Source organism: Solanum verrucosum, unplaced genomic scaffold (assembly GCF_900185275.1).
Source record: "Solanum verrucosum unplaced genomic scaffold, falcon-dt-bn FXZP01000084.1, whole genome shotgun sequence".
Classification (NCBI taxonomy): Eukaryota; Viridiplantae; Streptophyta; class Magnoliopsida; order Solanales; family Solanaceae; genus Solanum; species Solanum verrucosum.
The window spans coordinates 1,607,367-1,629,538 of NW_026019846.1; the positions used below are offsets into that span (position 1 = coordinate 1,607,367).

Genomic DNA, 22,172 nt, shown 5'->3' on the forward strand with positions numbered 1-22,172 from the left:
TGTGTGTACATGTGTGAGAAAGTCTTTCACATAAAACACCTTTACTCATAGCATGTTCATATTGTGTTAACAATAATTACCTTCAATTCAACATAACAACAATAATACCAACATCTCACAACATTTATACTTGCATAGCATCTCATCATAACATGCTCAATTACCAACTAGGGTTAGAGGAAAGTGGGAACCATCATCCAACTTCATCATACATGAATTAATCAAGTACATTCAACAATACATAAAGAATCACATTGATATCATCTCCTCATAGCCTTGAAGGCCCCAGGACAATGAGGGTAAATGTGTTGAGGGAATGCTCTCAATCATTCTCAACAAGTTAAGTGAGCATGATAAAGTGCTGGAAAAAGTGAATGAGAACATCAAATTGATGAAACAGATGATTGGTTCTCATTCCAGATCCATTCAGCTGCTCGAGAACCTTATGGGTCATGTGATGCCTCAACTCCATCCGGCACAAAGCAGGGGGTTGCCAAGTGATGTTTTGGCTAACCCCAAAAGTGAAGTTTGAATGTTAACCCGCGTTGTGCCACGACGTTAACTGAGGCATTGTTTGGGAGGCAACCCAAAACCCTTAAATGCTTTAACTTTGTTTAGAAATAATGGTGTGTTGATGTTGTAGTTTTGAGTGTGGAAAGTGTTGATAGGTGCAAGTTGGAGAGAAAATGTTTCATTCGGCACATCACCGTTTGGACGCTCACTTTGACTGGTGGCCTTATAAAACTCAGCGAAGTCAGTAATAACTCGGCGCGTTGCTGAGTGGATCGGCAGTTGCGACTAACGTCGTCGAACGGATGCGAATTGGATGGGTATTAATAGCCAAAGGTTTTAAAGTATTGAAGTCTTCACGTTTCCCCGATTTCAAACTACGCAAATTAGCCCCTAGTAAGTATTGTCAATACTTTTGCATTCCAAGTATTTTGGTCGTCGATTCGTGCTTGGAGTTGGATTACATTGCCGCCTAGCAGTGCAAATATCAATTTAATCGGAAAATAAGGTTAGTCTTATGAACCCCGAACCTATTTTATTCATTCTCGTATGCAAATAATCTTATCGTATTGTCATGTATTGTGCCTCTCTAATAAGATCTGAGCATTCAAATGCTTGTTTTAATTTGAAATCCCATATGCCTGTGCGTTGAAGTGATTTAAAATTTGTGTGGTTGTGCTTGCATGTTGTTTAGTTTGGTGGAATCAGGAGAAATCTGAGTATCCCGGGATGATGAGTGTCGTGGGTCTTAGTTTAATTTCACTAGTGCAATTGTTAATTTTGTTTTCGGGGATTGTGGGGTCAAATTTGAGAAAATGGGTTGAAGGTAGGCACGTTGGGTTGTTTAGCGAGCTGGGTCGAGATCGCCAAACCACTTGGCGGTTCGCCTAATGCCCTTATCTTGCCTTTAATTTTATGCTAAATGAGTAGTTGAAGTCTGTAACTTTCGGCGAGAAACCTGAGGTCGCTTAAAGGACTCGGCGACTCGCCGAAGATAGTTTCGATTGCCCTTTGTCTACATCCCTAAATCGTTGTTGCACTTTAACTTTCGGCAGACAAACCCTTGCTCGTCGAAAGTAGTCAGCGATTTGCCGAAAAGGCCCTCTAATCGCCGACTTGCGAAAACTTTTGAGCCAATCCGTTCAGCGAGCCTGATCTAGTTCGCCAAAGAGATTCAGCAATCACCGAGTAGTTTGGCGAATCTATCTGCTACTGCTACTGATTGTCTGCACTTCTGATTGAATTGTTTCTAACTTGTTCCTGATGTATTGCAGACATGGCTAGACCCAAAGTCACAGGTAGAAACATGCCACCCCGCAATAAGGCAAAAAGGATTAAAATCAACGAGGGTGCAGCTATATCAAAAGGACAGGCTACAAAACTTTCCACAACTGGTGGGAAGGGAAAAAGAAAAGGAAAGACACCTGCTTCTTTAGAAGTCAGCTCCGATAGCGAAGGCATATATGACACTTACCACACTACTTCGGATAGTGAGGGTGAACAGCTAGAAAACCAAAGTGCAACCTCTTCGGAGAGTGAGGGTGAAAATCTAGAAAACCAAAGTGCAACCTCTGGTGATAATGAGATGATAATAGCACAGAGGGTTGAACTACAATCTAAGAAGTTGAATGATCCATCCAGGATCAGGAATCCTCCACTCACCACTCCTACTCCCCCAATCCCAGAGCAAGCAATAGTGCTTGCACCCCTAATACAGGGCCCTCCTCCAAAGTCAATGAACAAATTAAAGATGGAGGGATTAAGGACAATTCTTGAGGAGAAGTGTCTCTCCACGGATGGAGTGATTGATAGATACCCCGAGATTATGAGATGTCAGAAATCTCATAACTTCCAAATTTTCACAAAACCCTGTGGCACGTATATTCCAAGTTGGGTCATAGAGTACTACAGCGAGTACAGTGCATTGATACCACAAGGGAAGAATCCGGCTGCTAAGTTTAAGCCAGTTCACTATATAGTTGTCAAGGGAAAGAAGGTACAATATACTCTCCTGCTATAAATGTCGTTCTGGGATGCACCGAGACACTGGAGGACAATAGTCAGATTATGATCACAAAGATGTCACTGGAGGATATGAAAGAATGGTTGTCCCCATTAATATCAGATGGAACTCCTAAGTGACTTGAGGCTGGGGCAGTTATCGAGAAAAAGGACCTAAATGTGGCAACGAGGTATTGGTTTGGCTTCATCAGCAGCACGGTCATGCCTTCACAAAAATGAATCTATCCTTCACTATGCAAAAGCAGCCTACTTAGGTTGTCTTATCAAGGGAACAAAGTTAAACTTGGTATGGAGCATTACTTCTGAGATACTCATGCGTGCAAGGCAGCGCTAGACTTCACTTACATTCCCAGTATTGATCACAGAACTGTGCAGACGAGCTCGAGTACCTTGAGATGCAAATAAGGATGTGGAAGTGATGCCCACATCCTCTACTAATATCCAGAGGATCGAAGATGAATATATTAAGGATCGGGTAGAGAAGAAGCAGAAGGAAGCCACAGACACTGAATCCATACATGTAGAGACATTTTCGACTAATCCGGCCCCTGGGCGTTCAGGTATATCTAATTCCACTGCCACTCTTGTTGACACTCCAGGTTTTTATGTTGTCGTGTTACCGCCCAGACCTACGGCTGTCGTTGCATCCCGTGCGCCGATCACTCAGGCATCATTGATCCGGATGGGACAACTTGCCCAATCTGCTGATCGTAGGGCAGCCAACCTAGAAACCTCCATTCCAGGCATGATTCAGAATTCCCTTACTAATGTTGTGACACCGATGAGAGCTACCATTGACGCCCTTGAGGCTAGAATAGCGATCTATGAGCGTGACCAAAGGGCCACAGATGAGGTAACAACATTAAAGGCCGTTATTACTGCTCTGAGGACTGATGAGGCTCATTTGAAGGCCACTGATATGTCCATGTTCTTTAGAAAGGTGGAGATCCCAAATGTGCCAGAACTGCCTCCGGTCATCACCAGAAGTGAGGATAGAGTTGAGCAGATAGTTGAGCCTGAGTCATAGGCAAAGACAGACGAGGAAATGTTCGACGAAACTATGGATGCTACAGATGAGGACCTGACAGAGACTGAAGCAATTATGATAGATGCAGATGTATGATCTTCCATGGCAAACACACATTTTGCTGTCTCTAGTGGAGCTGGTCTTTTCGGTGTGACCCAGAGTACTAAGGCCCGAGGCCAAACTGATACTCCAGGCATTGATACACAAATATATGGAGCAACTGCTTAGACATGATCCCCTCTTTACCTCCTTCTCTATCTTTCTTTCTTTATTTTAAATTCTGGTTATTATGTTAGTAGCATTTTAGGACAAATATTTTTAATTGTGGTGGGGTGTGACCCACCTTTGTGTGCTATATTCTTGTTGGGTTGTGAATTATAATGTTGTGTTTTACACTGCTTCTTGTGGATGTTTGATCTTGTGGCTCCTTTTATTTTAAATTGTAAATGATTTTGACCCGTTTGAAAATTTTTAAAATTTTCACCACCTCTTGTACATGCGGAATGTGCCTATTCTTTAGCAAATTTAAGTCTCGGTTTAGATCAATATCGATGACTCAAATAGTGCCTCATAATTGAATGAACATGAAAGTGTGGCTACGATGAGACCAATTGAAGTTACATAGTCAATATGTGAACTCTTTGCATCTCGTTGTGACTACCCAATTATCGAATTGATTCTCTTGTGATGAACATTACACACTAGCAAAAGTGTGGAGTCTTGTTTGACTTGGGTGTCGATGCCTTGTGTGATGAGCTTACTCTGAACCATGCATGATAACACCTAGAATTTTCCCCATTGGTCCGGTCGACTAAGTAAGGCTATCTCTTGGTATGATCTTAGGAAACTTCGAAGAGTGTGAGCCAATTTGACATATACCTCTTATGTGACCTACCTTGTGAGTGTGTGAACCTCTTTTGAACACCCTTGAGCCTTACCTTTCTTTGGAAGAAACTTGATGAAAACATGACCTTTATTAAATCCACTACCAATAATCCTCGTGATTTGTGGTTGATTGAATAGCCAACTTAGGCCAAAAGCCTAAGTTGGGGGTGTGGTGAAAAGAAAAGGCAAGTCAAGAAGTGCAAGAAAAGTCCCTTTTAACCCATGGTGTTGAGAAAAAATGGAACCCCTCCATACAAAAAAAAAGACAAGAGAAAGAAAAAGAAAAAGTTGTGAAATAAAGTTATGAGAAATGTCAAAAGAAATGGGGTTCCGAACAATCCATGGAAGTGAATAATGGGATGACTTATGAGCACTAAAGAAATTGATGAAACAAGAGGAAAGGGAGTGTTAAAAGCACCACATTTCACGAGGATGAAAGTCATTGAGCCTAAATGACCATACCTTTGCACTCAACCCCATACAAGCCTTGAAAAGACCTTTTTGATCTTGAGTGAGCTGAAACAATTGTTGATTGGAAAATATTGGCAAACTTATGGGTGAAAGCATGCATTGTGTTCTTCTTTGTGAGAGTGAGCGTTGCATTTGGTTCCAGAATTTTAAATGATTAAACCATTGTGTGTGAATATGGAATTACTCTTTGTGTGACGGCATTCGAATACCTTTGTTGAGCTCGAACTTGCATTTGAAGCAAGTTTAGTGAACTTGAGAATCTTTTATAATGGTGTGTCACAACTTGAATCTTTGAGTATACAATTGAGTCTGGTTGTGTACATTCATGGTTGAGTCTTGTTGTGTACATTCATGGTTGAGTCTTGTGTAGCACTGTTTGAGAATCCTTTTTGGACTGCCGAACTTTAGTTTTACTTGAGGACAAGCAAAATTTTAAGTTGGGGGTGTTGATGAGTCCATAATTTGGACTTATTTAAGGCAATATTTTGGTAGAATTAGTGTCCTCAAATGTATATTTTGTCTCAATATCTGATGAAAATCCTTAAGTTTTAGGTATTTAGAGTTTGAGGCAAAGCATGGACACTACTTGGCAAGAAGGAACAAGGAAGCTGAAAAGAACGAAGAAACGAAAGCCTGAAAATCGCCGAGCCCACTTAGCGAGTCGCTTATGGACTTGGAGATCTCCATTTGTTCTAGTGTGCTGAGCCCTGAAGGAAAAGATCAAGTTGGCGATAAAATGAAGCAGTCGGTGCATCGCCGATCAGTTCCGTGAAGCAGTACCATATCTCCCAACGGCTCAAAACGTGAAGAGGCTAAAGGCTAAAGCATGAAGGTGATGAAATCGACCAAAAGGTGGATCGCCGAAGGTATCGGTGATCCCGCCTAACTGCGCCAATGGTCCTCCGCAACACAAATTATCAAACATTATAAATACTTGTTTAAATTTCTAGTACTGATATCATACACTTCTATTATTCGAAGTTTTTACGGTTTTTGAGATAGTTTAAGTTTTAGAGGGTTTTGGAGACTTTGTTCTAAGACCTTGAAGATTCAAAGGGTTTCAACTCCAAGAAATTGGACGTGGGTCTTGAAGATTCTTCGTTCTTGACGTGTTTTAAGACTTAATTCTTCATACCCAGTTGATGGAAACTGATATTGATATAAATTTTTATCTCTTTTACATGTCTAGCTAAAACCCTAATTCTTTGGGTTTGATTTTATGAATATGGGTTAAATTATCTATTGGGTCTTGCTTGTTGATGGTTTATTTGTTGGTTAAATATGATTTCATTTAGTAGTTGGGTATGAACTTAATGGGATTGTAGTTGCAAATATGATTTCATCTTAGTGTTTTTGGCTTGTTCGAGAGGGAGGTCGTAAAACTAAGACTACTAAATTGATAGCCGGTGGTATGGGTCGACATGGGTTCAGCTCGGAGAGTGAACCCGAGTCCTTCTCCCACACATTCAGCTCGAGATAGTGAATGGTCTAAGGCGGAGGTTATGCTTAATGCGGCAACTCGGTGTTCGAGAGAAACTGAGTTGATTCGGGGTAAGTTGCTCGAGAGAGAATTTACCCCCACTATAATCTTGCCTAGTCACAAATGTTCAACAATTTACTATCAACAACATGTACCCGATAGTCTAGTTTATCCCGTATTCCTATCACATCCCAAGAATCCCATCTCCATATCTCGTTTCCTTATATTTTTGCTCTTTTTAGTTGTTAATTAATACAAACCTCCAATGATAATTGACGCTTGTGTCACCCCTTAGATTTAGTATGTTTATATTCATTAATGCTTATAGCTATGACTAATTAGAACTTCATTTTATTTTTCTATTAATTCTCAAAACCACTCCCTGTGGGAATGATCCCAAACCTTGGTTGGGGTATATCACTACACGCGATCGTTTGGCACTTGAACCGAAATAGTGTTAGTTGATTACGTCGAACATCACAAAGCATGCCTCAAAAATGTCACCCACAACCGAGAAGTCATCCATGAAGACTTCCATTGAATCATCCACCATATCAGCGAAAATAGAGAACATGCAACATTGAAATGTTGCCGAAGCATTACATAATTCGAATGGCATCCTTTTGAAGGCAAAAGTTCCATACAGACAGGTGAAGGTAGTTTTTTCTTGCTCTTTCGGAGCAATAGAGATTTGATTATGCCCGTAGTACCAGTCCAAAAAGCAATACCATCCTCTTTCTGAAAGGCGATTAAGAATTTGATCCATGAAAAGCATGGGAAAGTGATCTTTTTCGGTCCAAGAATATAACTTCTGATAATACATGCATATTCGCCATCCGGTCACCGGTCTCATAGAAACAAGCCCCCCATTTTCATTTGGGACTACTGTGAGGCCTCCCTTTTTCGGTACACATTGTACTGGACTTACCCATTTTATATCCACAATAGGGTAGATCACACCTGCATCCAACAACTTTATTATATCCTCTTTTACCACCTCTTGCATCTGTGGGTTCAATCTTCGCTGATGTTCTACACTCAGTTTACAATCACTATCAAGATCAATTTTGTGAGTGCAAATGCCTGGAGGGATGCCTACTATCTTAGCGATAGTCCAACCAATAGCATTGATATGCCTTCTCAACACCTCGAGGAGCAATTTTAATTGCCATTCAAGTAAATCAATTTTAATTATCACAGGTAAAGTGTTATTTACCCCCAAGAAAGAATATCGGAGATCAGATGGGAGTACTTTCAGCTCCAGATTCGGTGGTTCTTCTTTTGATGGCTTTGCGTGAGGACTTTCTTGATTTTTTGGATGAATGTCCAGCTTCAGTGGAGTCTTAGAATAATTCCCCATGCCTAAGAGCGCAGCTACTACCTCTTTGTAGCCTTGAACTTCGAACTCATCATCGTTAGCAAGCACGGATTCAAGTGGTTCACTCATACACATCAAATGACTCAAACTAGCCACCGCCTCATCATTAACATCAATAGTAGAGACCACATGAATATCGCTTGGGTGCTTCATTGACTTACAAACATTAAAAGTTACTTCATTTCGGTCACCCGGAACATCAGTTCTCCGCTTTCAACATCCACTAATGCTCTCCTGGTTGCCAAGAATGGTCTTTCCAAATGATGGGAATTTCAGCATCTATTTCACAATCGAGAATTACAAAATCAGCCGAGAAAATGAACCGGTCAACCTTTACCAAAATTTCATATAGTATCCCCACAGGGTGGTTGATAGATAGATCTTCCATCAAAAGTTTCATTGTTGTGGATTTTGGTTCACCCAATCCTAGTTGCTTATAGATTGCGTATGGCTTTAGGTTTATACTTGCTCCCAAATCACATAGGGACTTGGCGAATTTGAGCATACCGATAGTGGAAGGAATGAGGCTCCAGGATCTTCCTTCTTTTTTATTTTCTCATTAGTCATAATTGCACTACAACTATGAGAGACTTTAAATGTTTCAAAGTCCAAGTTTCTTTCTTGGTGACTAACTCCTTCATGAACTTGTCATAACTCGGCATTTCAAACAATTCCTCCCCTAGAGGGAGCCTAATCGATAATGTATAGAACCCAGATAAAAACTTCTTGAACTTCTCATCTCATTCTTCTTTTTTAAGAATTGGGGAAATGGGGGAGATATTTTGGGTAAAGGTTGCACAACTTTTGGGATTGGATTGTGTTTCTCCACATCTTTTTGTGGCCCTTTGGCCATTCTTTGATGGAAAGGCATTTCCTCCTCCTCCATACCTTTGTCTTCTTCATGTATTTGAGCTTCTTCATCATTTCTCGTCACATCGCCTATTGCTACCTTCCCACTACGAGTAACCATAGCAAGACCTCTATCGTCATCCTCCCTTGTCATTTTTGGCTCCAATTGTGCTGAAAGTAAACTCAACTGACCTTCAAGTAGCTTGATTGCATCTGCGTGAGAGTTCACGTTACTGATCAATGATGAAAAATCGGCTTTCATCCCGTTTAACAAGTCCTCTGACCCTTTAACTTTGTCGAGGATGCGTGATAAAAATTATTCACTCTGGGACTACTTGCACTCTCTTTCGACTTTGGGCTTTCACTCGATTGAGTGTGGTACTCTTCATGATCATCCTCCCTTTTCCGATCATCACTTTGCTCAGCCAATTCTTGAAAGTATCTTTTTTGGTCTTCTTCCTTGTGATAGTTCCAACGTCGGTTCCCACCTCGCTGTAAATAGCGTGGGTGGAAAACCTCCTCGTATTTCTTGGAATTCCAACCTTGATTCTCCTTCGGCCATGAATAACCTGATGAAGAACCCTCATTAACTCTAAACACTCCCCTTGCTCCCTTAGGCTTTTTCACATTCTCCAACATATGCTCTTGTAGTAGCTCCATTTGGGCCAACATCTTCTTGATGTTCTCATCCCTTTCTCTTACCTTATCAAGTTGCTCTTGGGTCATTCTAAGATAAAAAGGAGAGACTTGATCCTCTTGAGTGTACCGAGCTCAATTTATCTTCGTCATGTCGTCAAGAAGAAACGAAGCCACCTCAAATGATAGCAACATTATTCATGCTCGAACCAATTGGTCAGCCACTCCTTTATTAACTGAATCAAGACTTCGGTAAAAATATTGGAGTAACAAATCATTTTGTAGCTCCTGAGTTGGGCATTGAAGTAGGAGTTTCTTAAACCTCAACCGCGTTTCATGGATGGGTTCACCTTCCAATTGCTTAAACCTTGAATGTTATCCCTGAGTTTCATCATCCTCAATGGAGGAAAAAATCTTGTATCAAATGCCGTGATAATCTCATCCCATGACGTGATGGAATTCTTTGGTAGCTCAGCTAACCACATACTAGCCTCCCCCTTCAGGGATAGTGGAAATAATCTAAGTAGGATTGATTCTTGTGTCACATTTTTGAATGAAAATGGGCTGCACACATATATGAAATTCCTCACATGGTCATGTGGATCTTCGTGACCCAGCCCACCATAACGTCCCTTTATTTGGAGGAGATGAAGGATTGTACTTGTGACTTCAAACATCGCGTTCTCATCAATTGTTGGTCAGAAAATTACACTCATTTCTCACGATTGGGTTGGGTTGTATACACTATTAATATCATCGATACCATCTCGGTGTCCTTCTATGCTACCATTCACCTCTTTCTCACTCATTCTTACTTCTATTCAGCTAACGAAGTGCAGTCTAACTCCGCTCAACTACATCGAACAAATTCACAATCATAACTTCAATAAAAGAATTCTAAACAACGCTACTCCCTGGCATCGGCGCCATTTTGATTAACGTTTCAAAGACACTTCATCAGGTTCTAAGTATCGACGATTGTAAATCAGTATAAACCCAACTAAATGAGTTTGGGTCGATCCCACAATTAGTAGCTTTCTTCTAAATTCAAATATGAAAATATGACAGTGACCTTTGCAGCCGAACAAACACCACACTTAAGAATTTATAAGCCAACTCCAAGATGTCGTTACCAAACCACTTCACCAATCAATAAGGAACAATCAAATAACAAGATAATACTTGGCAGATTGACTAACCAACTGTTGAATTTAACTTAACGAGTGTACATCATTACCAACAATGTTAATTCGTTGTGGGTAGAATGGACTATAAGTAAAGCAATTTTCTCTTGAACAATTACCTTATTTCCGCTGAATTCTCCTTCAACACTATCCATAAGACGCCCAACCCACTTTCTCATCAAATCTACTCTTTCGAGCTAGATACAAAGGCTGAATCTCAAGTTTCACTTTCTCAAGCTGAAACCGTCATGACCCACTACTAAGGATGCCAGATTACTATGTTGGCTCTATACTTCTCTCATGAGCAAGCACAAAACTCTTAACTATATTGCATTAAACATGCAATAATGAAGTTAAAACACAATAATAATTTAGACCCACTTTAAATTAACACTAAAATTCACTAATTGATGACACCCATTTAGTCAAATGCAACAATTAGTCACATTGTCAAACCCACAAGGTTAGGGTGTTAGCCAATGATGGCAAAAAGATGAAATTCAATATCTTCCACATTTTCCATAGTTGGGTACATGAAATTTAAAAGTAAAGTTGAATAATATCTTCTCTATTACAAAACCAAAATGAAAAACCTTGCTAAAATCACTTGAAATCAACAATAATAGTGTTTTTGCTCTCTATCTTTTGTTCCTCATATTTTCTGAATGCTTTCTCTCTCTTGCAAAATCAATTTATACAAATATGGTGTGTAACTTTTTGGGACCAATCGGCGAGGACAGTTGAGCGTCGTCGATCGTTCGGTAACTCGCTGATCGTCCCTTCGTCTCGCCTTCATTCTTCCAATCTTCTTCATCCATCCACTGTAATTTTAGGGGAGCCAGATAAGGATCGCCATTTAATTCCACGAGTCACCCTTTTGTCTTTTGATTCGCCCATCAGCATTTTTCTAGATCTCCATATGTACCTGTGGCGACATGGTCGTCCTTTGTCGATGCGATCGGCGTTTCACCGAATGAGACTATTACTCACCGAAGTTACTCCTAATCCAGCCTAAGAGTTCTGTAATTTTAGGTGGTAAAGGAGCAACTTAGCAATTTGTCGAGTGATCTCGGCGATCATCAGGCTTGTTTTTCTTCTTCTCTTTTTCATCTTATGTTGTCGTTGTTGCCCATTTGTGTCCTAGCTTTGTTCCTCAATCAATATATCTGATAATCGAGGGTTTTAAGTCAATTATTTGCACAAATTAAGCATTTGGGAAGACTAATTCTATACAAACAAACCCCTAAATGAGTCCAAATCTCTGACTCATCAATCTCCAAAGGCTGTATTTACCATATTGTTAGGGTGAGGGATGTTGAATCTAAAACCCCTCCTCTAGAGTCAGTTCCAATAGTTAATGAGTTCTCGAAAGTTTTCCCCGATGATTTTCCCGGTATTCCTCCCGAGTGGGAAATAGATTTTGGTATTGACATTTTACCAGATATACAACCTATCTCTATTCCTCCTTATAGAATGGCTCTGGCGGAATTGAATGAGTTGAAAGAGCAACTAAAGGATTTATAAGATAAGGGTTTTATCCGACCAAGTATGTCTCCATGTGGTACTCCCATGTTGTTTATTATAAAGAAAGAAAGATGGGTCTCTTAGAATGTGCATTGATTATTGTCAATTGAATAAAGTGACCATCAAGAACAAATATCCTCTTTCGAGAATTGATGGTTTATTGGACTATTTGCAACTACAAATTAATTAAATTCATCCACAACCACTAAACAAAATCACATTTTAACTACGAATAGACTATCAACAAGCAAGACCCAACAATTATCTTAACCCATATTCGATAAATCACACCCCAAGAATTGGGGGTTTTAGCCACTCATGTATAAGAGATAGAAATTTTTACCAAATTGAGCTCGCATTCAGCTGGGTATGAAGATTTAAGTCTTGATACAGGCCAAAATTGAAGAATCCAAGAGACCCAAATCCAAATTTTGATTATGAAACCCTTTGGATCTTCAAGTCTTCAAAACCCTCTCAAACTAGTATTTATAGTTTTCACAGATTTGTGCTGCAACAGATCATTCGGCCTCGTTAGTCGGAATCGTCGATCAACTTGGCGATTCGCCTTTTGGTGTAGTTCATCGCCGTCTTGCACCATCCTTCAGCATCGTCGTGCAATGGGTCATTGGGCGACATGATACTGCTTCACGGAACTTCTTGGCGATGCGCCGACTGCTCTTTTTTTCCGCTGACTTGATCCTTTCTTTCAGGGCTCAGCACACTCTAACAAAAGGCAAAGTAAGACCCTTCGGCAACTCGCCAAGTGGACTTCGCGATCCTTAGGCCTTCATTTCTTCGTTCTTTTCAGCCTTTTCATTCCTTTTTGTGACTTAGTGTCCATGCTTTCCTTCAAACTTCAAATACCTGAAACTTAAGGGTTTTCATTAGATATTGAGATAAAATAAGCATTTGAGGACACAATTTATATTAAAACATAGCCCTAGATTAGTCCAATTTGTGGACTCATCAGATTTGGCAAGAAAGGGAAACTTAGTCCTCGATATGTAGGCCCATACCAAATTTTGAAATGTATTGGAAAGGTTGCCTATGAGTTTGATTTGCCAAATGAGTTGGCCCCGTTTAATCTGATATTTCAAGTTTCTATGCTTAAGAAGTGTATTGGAGATCCGACTTCCATTATTCCCCTAGAAGGGTTGGGAGTTCACGAAAATCTTTCATGTGAAGAGGTTCTAGTAGAGATCCTAGACCGGCAAGTCAAGAAATTGAGAAACAACGAAATAGCTTCCGTGAAGATTTTATGGAGGAATCACTTAGTTGAGGGTGCTACTTGGGAGGCCAAGGCCGATATGAAGTCCCGATATCCTCATCTCTTTCCTTCTACTCCAATTCAAGCTTGAGGTAAATAGTTCCCCTTGAGTATTAGTGTTTTGGGAGTCATGTGTATTATATGTGTTTTACCCATGATTTCCTTATGTTATGCATGTTCTCGATGAAATTCATGTTTACTCAGAAAATGAGTTTTCATGATTTATATTCCTCGTGTTGTTGTACATTTAGTATGAGTTACCTATATGACTTCATGAGATGAGTTGATGAGCATGCCTTAGTATGCTTTAAGAGTAATTGCGTATTGGCTCCATGATATTATGTTGAGCATGCTTTTAGTTAGAGAAGGTAGTTCCTCTTATAAATATGAGAAATGTTGAGTTTCACGCAAATTGGGTTGTTAGATGTAGTTCCTACTTCCTTGTGTTACATTGATTATGTTTGTGTTGGAGTTAATGTTTCCTCCTTTGAATTTTTCATTATTTTGATAATTTATTGATAAGTCCACAAATTGGACTCATTCAAGGATATATTTTAATAGAAATTGGGTCCTAAAATGCTTATTTTATCTCAATATCTAATTAAAACCCTTAAGTTTCAGGTATTTGAAGTTTTGAGGAGAGTATGGACACTACGTCGCAAAAAGAAATGAAGAGGCTAAAATGAACGAAGAAATGAAGGCCTGAGGATCGCCGAGTTCACATGGCGAGTTGCTGAAGGGTCCTACTTTGCCTTTTGTTCCAGTGTGTTGACCCTAAAGAAAAGGATCAAGTCGGTGAAAAAACGGAGCAATCGGCGCATCTCCGAGCAATTCTACGAAGCAATACCATGCCGCCCAATAACCCAGAGCAGACGATGTTGAAGGATGGTACAACAAGGTGATGAATTACACCAAAGGGTGAATCACCAACGATCCACTGCAGGACAAATCTGTGATAACTATAAATACTACTTAGAATTTTAGTTTTAGTGTGGAACGATTATTATAATTTTCATTTAGAGAATAGTACTTTTTGATATTTTTGCCCTAAGTTTGAAAGGGTTTTGAAGACTTGAAGAAGAAGATGGTTTCATCTCCAAGGATTTGGACTTGGGTTTCTTAGATTCTTCATTCTTGGTCTGTAACAAGACTTAAATCTTCATACCCATTTGAATGCAGGCTCATTTAGGTATAAATTTCTATCTCTTGATGTGTGGCTAAAAACCCCAATTCTTGGGGTGTGATTTAGCGAATATGGGTTAAAATAATTGTTGCGTCTTGCTTACTGATAGTTTAATCGTAGTTTAATTGTGATTTCGTTTAGTGGTTGTGGATGAATTTAATGAATTTTTAGTTGCAAATACAAGTTTATTTATGTGTTTTCGGCTTGCTCTAGAGAGAGAGGTCGTAAAACTAAGACCACTAGATTGATGGCCAGAGTGAGTGGGTCGACATGAGGTTCAGCTCAAGGGAGTGAACCCTAGTCCCATGTCCACACACTCAGCTCAAGAGAGTGAGTGGGTTAAGGCGTAGGCTGGACTTCATGCGGTAAGTGGGTGTCCGAGAGGAATACATTTGAAACGGGGTAAGTTGCTCGAGAGAGAGCTTATCCCCCTTAAAGCTTAGCCTAGTCACAATTACTCTATGAATCTTCTATCGAAAGCATGTACCCAATAATCTAGCTTAACCCGTATTCCCGTCACATCCCAAGGATCCCCTATCATTACTTAGAAGCCCTTGTTTATTTTGTTGTTTTTACCTACTAGTGACAAAAACCCCTCATTGTTAATTGACACTTTTGTGTCCCCCTTTAATTTACAATGTTTTTACTCGTTAATGACTTTAGCTACGACTAGTTAGAACGAACTTTTATTTTTCTATAAATTCTCAAAACCACTCTCTTGAGACAATCCAAACCCTTGGTTGGGTTACTAAACTATTGTACGATCGTAGATACTCGCATCGGAAGTTGTGTCTTGATTATCCAAACATCAAAATTGCGCCCCTGCTGGGGAGTGGTGTTATTTGAGAATTTTTAGATTAGAATATTTGTGCTGGGTCTCTCTGGTAGGATTCGAATATTTGTTTTCCTGTTAGTTTGCAAAATTTTCCTGTACTAAGTTAAATGGTTAATTCCTGAAGGTTGCGTTTTTAAATTCACTTAAAATTTGTGGGTTGAGCATGATTGTCACTGGGTCTAAGCCAAATTTGAGTTGTGCATGCCTTAATTGTGTTTTCGTGGGTCGTAAGGTTGAATTCGGGAAAGTGAGTTGAAAGGAGGCACGTTGGGTTATTTGGCGAGCTGAGTCAAGCTCGCTGAACCACTCGCCGGTTCGCCTAGAATCCCATCTCGCCTTTAATTAAATGTTAATTGTGATGTTGAATCCTATAATTTTTGGCGAGACATATGATGTCGCCGAAAGTATTCGGCGTTTCGCTGAAAGACTTATGGCTCGCCCTTTGTCTGCACTTTTGTATTCTCTATGCACTGTACTCGGCGAACCGCCTAAGTAATTGCGTGTTTCGCCAACTAGTTCTGCGAAGTGATGCTGCAATTCTAAATACTTTCAAAATTTTTGTCAAAGCTTTGCAGAAATGGCTAGACCAAAAGTAGCGGGAAGAGATATGCCACCTCGACAAACAAAAGTGAAAAAATTTAGGAAAAATATAAAGGTAACAAATCCCCACAAAATGGATAATGAGGGCAAGAAGGCTAGTTCCAGCAAGGGAACAAATCCCCGAGACCCCACTATTCCCTCGTGGAAACGTGGATTCTTCACAGCCATCCACTCCTTTTTGGCGGCTCATGACTTGGATAATCTTAGTAAGTCAACTGTCGATAATTCTTCTGAAGAAGCTCCGGGGGCCATTATTAAATTCCAGGCTTACATATCGGGCACTGATGCCCAGACAGATGGAGCAACTGTTTAGACAGGATTTCTACCTCCCTCTCTGTCTTTCTTTATTTTTAAAGTCCGGATATTCTATGCAATTTGCATTTGAGGACAAATTGTAATTATTTGAGGTGGGGTGACGCCCACCTTTTGTGTGCTATTTGTGACTCGTGTTTTCATTTATATATTTGGGCTTTGAGATATTATTGTGTTAAATATTGTTTTCTGTGGATGTTTGAGCTTACGTCTCCTTTTATTTTGAAATTGTAAAACAATTTTGACCCTTCCGAAAATTTTTGAATTTGCACACATTTTTGCCACCCCTCATGTGTTGAATGTGGCTGTTCATTTGCAAAAATGTGAGTCTCGGTTCTAATCAATACCAATGACTTGAATAGTGATCTCAATCAAACGAACATGAATGCGCGGCTACGATGAGGCCAAATGAATTTGCATAGACAATATGTGAACTCTTTGCATCTCGTTATGACTAGCCTAGTATCGAATTGAGTCTGTTGTGATGATCATTGCACACTAGCGAAAGTGTGGAGTCTTGTTTAACTTATAGTGTCATTGCCTATTGTGATGAGCTTACCTGTGAACTATGCATGATAGATCCTAGAATTTACCTCGTTGGTCCGGTCAACTAAGTGATGCTATCTCTTGACATGATCTTAGGCAACTTTGAAGAGTATGAGCCAATTTGACATATACCGCTTTTGTGGCCTACCTTGTGAGTGTGTGGACCTCTCTTGAACACCCCTTGAACTTTAACATTCTTTGGAAGAAACTTGATGAAAACTACACCTTTCTTAATCCATCACCAATAATCCTTATGAAGTTGTGGTTAGTTTGAATAACCAACTTAGGACAAAAGCCTAAGTTGGGGTTGTGGTGAAAAGAAAAGGGAAAGTCAAGAAGTGCAAGAAAGTCCCTCCTACCCATGGTTTTGAGGAAAAAATGGAACCGCTCCATATAAATTTTTAAAAAAATGAAAAAGAAAAGATGTAGAATAAAGTTGAAAAATGAAAGGGGGTTTCCAAACAATTCATGGAAAGTAAATAATAGGATGACTTACAAGAACTAATGAAAATGATGAAGGAGAAAGGTAAGGAAGTGTTGTGACCACCACATTTCATGAGGATGAAAGTCACTAAGCCTAAGTGACCAAACCTTTGCAGTCAGCCCCATTACAAGCCTTGAAAAGACCTTTTTGATCTTGAGTGAGCTGAAATAAATGTTGATTGGAAAATACGGGCAAACCTATGGGTGAAATTATGCATTATGTTCTTTTTTGTGAGTGTGAGCGTTGCATCTGATTCCAAAGCTTTAAATTGTGAAGCCATTGTGTAAATATGGAATCATTCTTTGTGTGAGGGCATTTGAACACTATAGTTGAGCTTGAACTTGCATTTGAAGCGAGTATTGTGAGCATGAGATTCGTTGATATTGTTGAGTCACAACTTGAATCTTTGAGTGCACATTTGATCTTTGCATAAGTAAATTGAGTCTTGTTGTGCGCATTCATGAATGAGTCTTGTGTAGTAGTGTTCGAGACACCCTTTTTGAATGACTGAACTTGAGTTTGCTTGAGGAGAAGCAAAAGTTTAAGTTGGGGGTGTTGATGAGTCCACAAATTGGACTCATTCAGGGTTATATTTCAATAGAAATTGTGTCCTAAAATGCTTATTTTATCTCAATATCTGATGAAAACCCTTAAGTTTCAGGTATTTGAAGTTTTGAGGAGAGCATGGACACTACGTCGCAAAAAGGAATGAAAAAACTGAAAAGAACGAAGAAATGAAAGCATGAGGATTAGCGAGTCCACTTGGCGAGTCGCCGAAGGGTTTTACTTCGCCTTTTGTTCTAGTGTGTTGAGCCCTGAAGAAAAGGATCAAGTTGACGAAAAAAGGGAGCAGTCGGCGCATCGCCGAGCAGTTCCGCGAAGCAGTACCATGCCACCCAATAACCCAGAGCACAACGATGTTGAAGGTTGGTACAAGATGGCGATGAATTACACCAAAGGGCGAATCACCGACTTGATCGGCGATTCCAACTAATGACGTCGAACGATCCGCTGCAGCACAAATCTGTGATAACTATAAATACTACTTAGAATTTTAATTTTTGTGTGGAACGATTATTATAATTTTCACTTAGAGAATAGTAATTTTTGATATTTTTGCTCTAAGTTTGACAGGGTTTTGAAGACTTGAAGAAGAAGAGAGTTCCATCTCCAAGGATTGACTAGGGTCTCTTGGATTCTTCATTCTTGGCCTATAAAAAGACTTAAATCTTCATACCCATTTGAATGCAAGCTCATTTAGGTATAAATTTATATATCTTGATGTGTGGCTAAAACCCCCAATTCTTGGGGTGTGATTTAACGAATATGGGTTAAGATAATTGTTGGGTCTTGCTTGCTGATAGTTTAATCGTAGTTTAATTGTGATTTCGTTTAGTGTTTGTGGATGAATTTAATGAATTTTTAGTTGCAAATACAAGTTTATTTATGTGTTTTTGGCTTGCTCGAGAGAGAGAGATGTCGTAAAACTAAGACCACTAGATTGATGGCCAGCGTGAGTGGGTCGACATGAGGTTCAGCTCGAGAGAGTGAACCCTAGTCCCATGTCCACACACTCAGCTCGAGAAAGTGAGTTGGTTAAGGCGTAGAGTGCTCTTCATGCGACAAGTAGGTGTCCGAGAGGAACGCATTTGAAACGGGGTAAGTTGCTCGAGAGAGAGCTTATCCCCCTTAAATCTTAGCCTATTCACAATTACTTTTTGAATCTTCTATAGAAAGAATGTACCCAATAATCTAGCTTAACTCGTATTCCCGTCACATCCCAAGGATCCCCTCTCAATACTTAGAAACCCTTGTTTATTTTGTTGTTTTTACTTACTAGTGACAAACCACCCCCCCCCCCCCCATTTTTAATTGACACTTTTGTGTCCCCCTTTAGTTTACAATGTTTTTACTCGTTAATGTCTTTAGCTACGACTAGTTAGAACGAACTTTTATTTTTCTATAAATTCTCAAAACCACTCTCTTGGGACGATCCCAACCCTTGGTTGGGTTACTAAACTATTGTATGATCATAGACACTTGCATCGGAAGTTGTGTCTTGATTACGCAAACATCATTTATGCATAATAGGTTGCTTATCTTGAGTCTTTACTTCCGTAAGGTGTCTAGATCGTCATTCGATGATGAATATTCCCATGGGGAGATACTGTAACACCCCGGAAGCTAGTAGGCTTAACTAGATCTTAACATGAGGGCTAGAGTCGTAAATATAACTCCCTGTAGGTAGAAATAAAAGGTTTCATGTTAGAAAGTCAAGGTATGAACCGCAAGGACCAACCATGGGTCCTTGAGGAAGACCATAAGAATTCCCTGGTAGTGACTTACCAATGAAAGACCTACGCCCTGTTGGTCCACCCATGCCCCGTGGGTGAGGGGTCGTCGATTGATGCCCCAGGAAACATGTCTTTAAACCCAGACCACAGTTCCCATCATGGGTCGTGGGTCTAACGATGGTCCGTCAGTGGTGGGTCATGGATGAGGCCTAGAACTACTTTTTGGCAGTTAAGTTTAGGGGCACTTTTGGGTTTTCCTGTTTGAGTTAATTTTAAGTGACGACGTTTAATACTAATTTAGACTAACTATATTATGATTTTAGACCCCTAAACTAAGTCAGCTTCCTCGTTATTCCAAAATCCTAAATCAAAACCAACTTTTCCCCAAATATTCTCTCTCTAGAAGTACAAAGAAGAAGAAGGAAGTTGGAGCGAGGGTTGAAGGGGCAAGGTTTCTTCTCAAATTCATTGGATTTCATTGCTAAGGTATGGTAGCTCTTCAGCCATGGATAGAATTCATCCATGGAGTCCCTTCAAACCCCAATTTCAAAGATACAAATTTCCCAAAAGCTAGAGCTTGACTCCAAGTCATAGATTCCTTTCAAAAATGACTCTATTGATTTAATTACTTTATATTATTATTTAATTGATGATTTATTACAGTTTTATGTTGAAATCCCCAAGAATCCATGAAATCCCCATATTCCCAATTTATGACCTTATGATGTGGGTGAATTGATGAAAGAAGGATATTATGAAATTATGCTTATAGTAATTGAGCTAGTTAAATTATGTTATTATACATGTCTAATGTAGTAATTCTAGATGTGTTGATGGAATTTGATCTTTGATCCTTAAAGGGCAAAGTATGAGAATTATGCATGTTTATGAAATTTATGGATATGCTTTAAGAACACTTTGAGAGTAAAGTGATTAGGATTATGATCTACTTATTGTGTTATTTAAAGGTTATCCTCATATACACACCTATGTATGAATATGATATGATGTGAAATGTTTTCTCACAATATGATGATTCTAAAGTTGAAAGGCTATTCTCACCTATTGAATCTATGAGCTATCTTATGAATTAAGTTGGATTGAGTGTCAAGGCATTATTACATGAATATGAAGTTAAGTCAAGACTTAATATGTACTCTGTGGAATAAATGGTTAGACCAGAGTGGATATTGAATATGAGATCGAAGTTCTTCTGTTAGAAAGGCCGGGTTTCTAGAAAGAATCTCTTTAGGTGGAAGCTCCCCCGTAAGAAAGGACGGGTTTCTAGTAACAATCTTCTTATCCCATAAACTATGTGCCCCCATAGGTTATTTAGCTAGTTGATCCACCTAAGCTAAGAGTATGGTTCTACCTTATGCAAGTAGGACAACCCTTTTCGGTATGGGTAACACCGGATTCCCTGGTAATCTCACATGGTCTGTGTCGATTAAGGCTTACTCCCACTATGACAAGAATATGAATTCTGAACTATGGCTACTCAAGAAGTTTTACTTAGTATGGGTGAGAGTATGGGTTATTATTCATGCATTGCACAAGTATGCTTTGAGTGTACTTATGGTATGTTTCTCTTATGATATGATGATTTATGTAATGAATATATTTATGACTTATGCTTTTCCATTATCTTCAAAATGAAGCTTTAACTTACTAAATTTCATGCATTCAACTAAAATTTCCCTTTTTGCATGTTTTTAAGTTTTTATGTATGGCTATCATACTTAGTGCATTTTTGTTCTAACCCATATTTTCCTACATTTTTTCCCAAGTGTAGGGTCCGGTTCTCAAGGTGGTCTACATTGTGGGTAAAGCTTGGATTTGTTCATTTCTCCTAGCTTGTTGGTGAGTCCTCGTGATTCGAGGACGGATGTTTTCACTTAGTAGTTTCATTCTTGTATTTCCTTTTTAGATTATGTTGTATGGGCTGTGTACCTATTTGATTCAAGTATTGTAATAGATGGCTATGTTGAGACAAGTATAGACTTCCTCTTTCTTTGAGGAAAATTTTGGACTTGAAATGCTTTTTTACTCTTTATTGTTCTATGCATATGTTATGATATGCTAAGTGGCTTACATGGTGCCTTTCGGGATTCCATATGCCTTGTTAAATCTAGGGGGTACCCCTAGGTCGTGTCATTACTGATTCATCAGGAAATTCTGCCACAATGTCCCTCTCATTGCAATCAACCAAGTTAGTTTCTAACGAAGACAAATTATCCACCATTTGGTTTTCACACCCATTTTGATACTTCACTTCGAAATCAAATTCTTGTAACAACAGTACCCACAGAATCAATCTTGGCTTTGTATCTTTCTTAGCCATCAAATATCTAATGGTCACATGATCCGTGTGCACCACCACTTCAGTTCCCAACAAATATGCTTTGAATTTCTCAAATGCATACACCACTCCTAGAAACTCCTTCTCCGTGACCGTATAATTCTTTTGATCCACATTCAGTGTTTTACTTTCATAATAAACCGGATGGAATAGTTTCTCTTTTCATTGACCAAGAACAGCCCCCAAAGCAATACCACTAGCATCACACATGAGTTCAAACGGAATACTCCAATCTAGGGACATAATGATCGAAGCTGACACCAAATTTTCTTTCAAACACAAAAACACTTTGAGGCAACCGTCCTAAAAATGGAAGGTAGTTTTCT

At 39.4% G+C, this 22,172-nt stretch overlaps 2 protein-coding genes across 2 annotated transcripts in view; one reads left to right on the forward strand and one right to left on the reverse strand.

The window, feature by feature from the left end:
• The window catches only part of LOC125816838 (chromatin remodeling protein EBS-like), a 950,056-nt gene that overhangs the window by 379,236 nt on the left and 548,648 nt on the right, over positions 1-22,172 (forward strand). The gene's annotated exons all lie outside the window — the stretch shown is intronic.
• Positions 6,853-7,926, reverse strand: LOC125817112 (uncharacterized). The gene has a single exon (XM_049496687.1). It carries the CDS (start codon positions 7,924-7,926, stop codon positions 6,853-6,855), a length of 1,074 nt encoding a protein of 357 aa, XP_049352644.1.

Excerpts from the sequence above, each read along its gene's own strand:
- LOC125817112 (XM_049496687.1), bottom strand. The coding sequence starts at position 7,926 with ATGAAGCACCCAAGCGATATTCATGTGGTCTCTACTATTGATGTTAAT.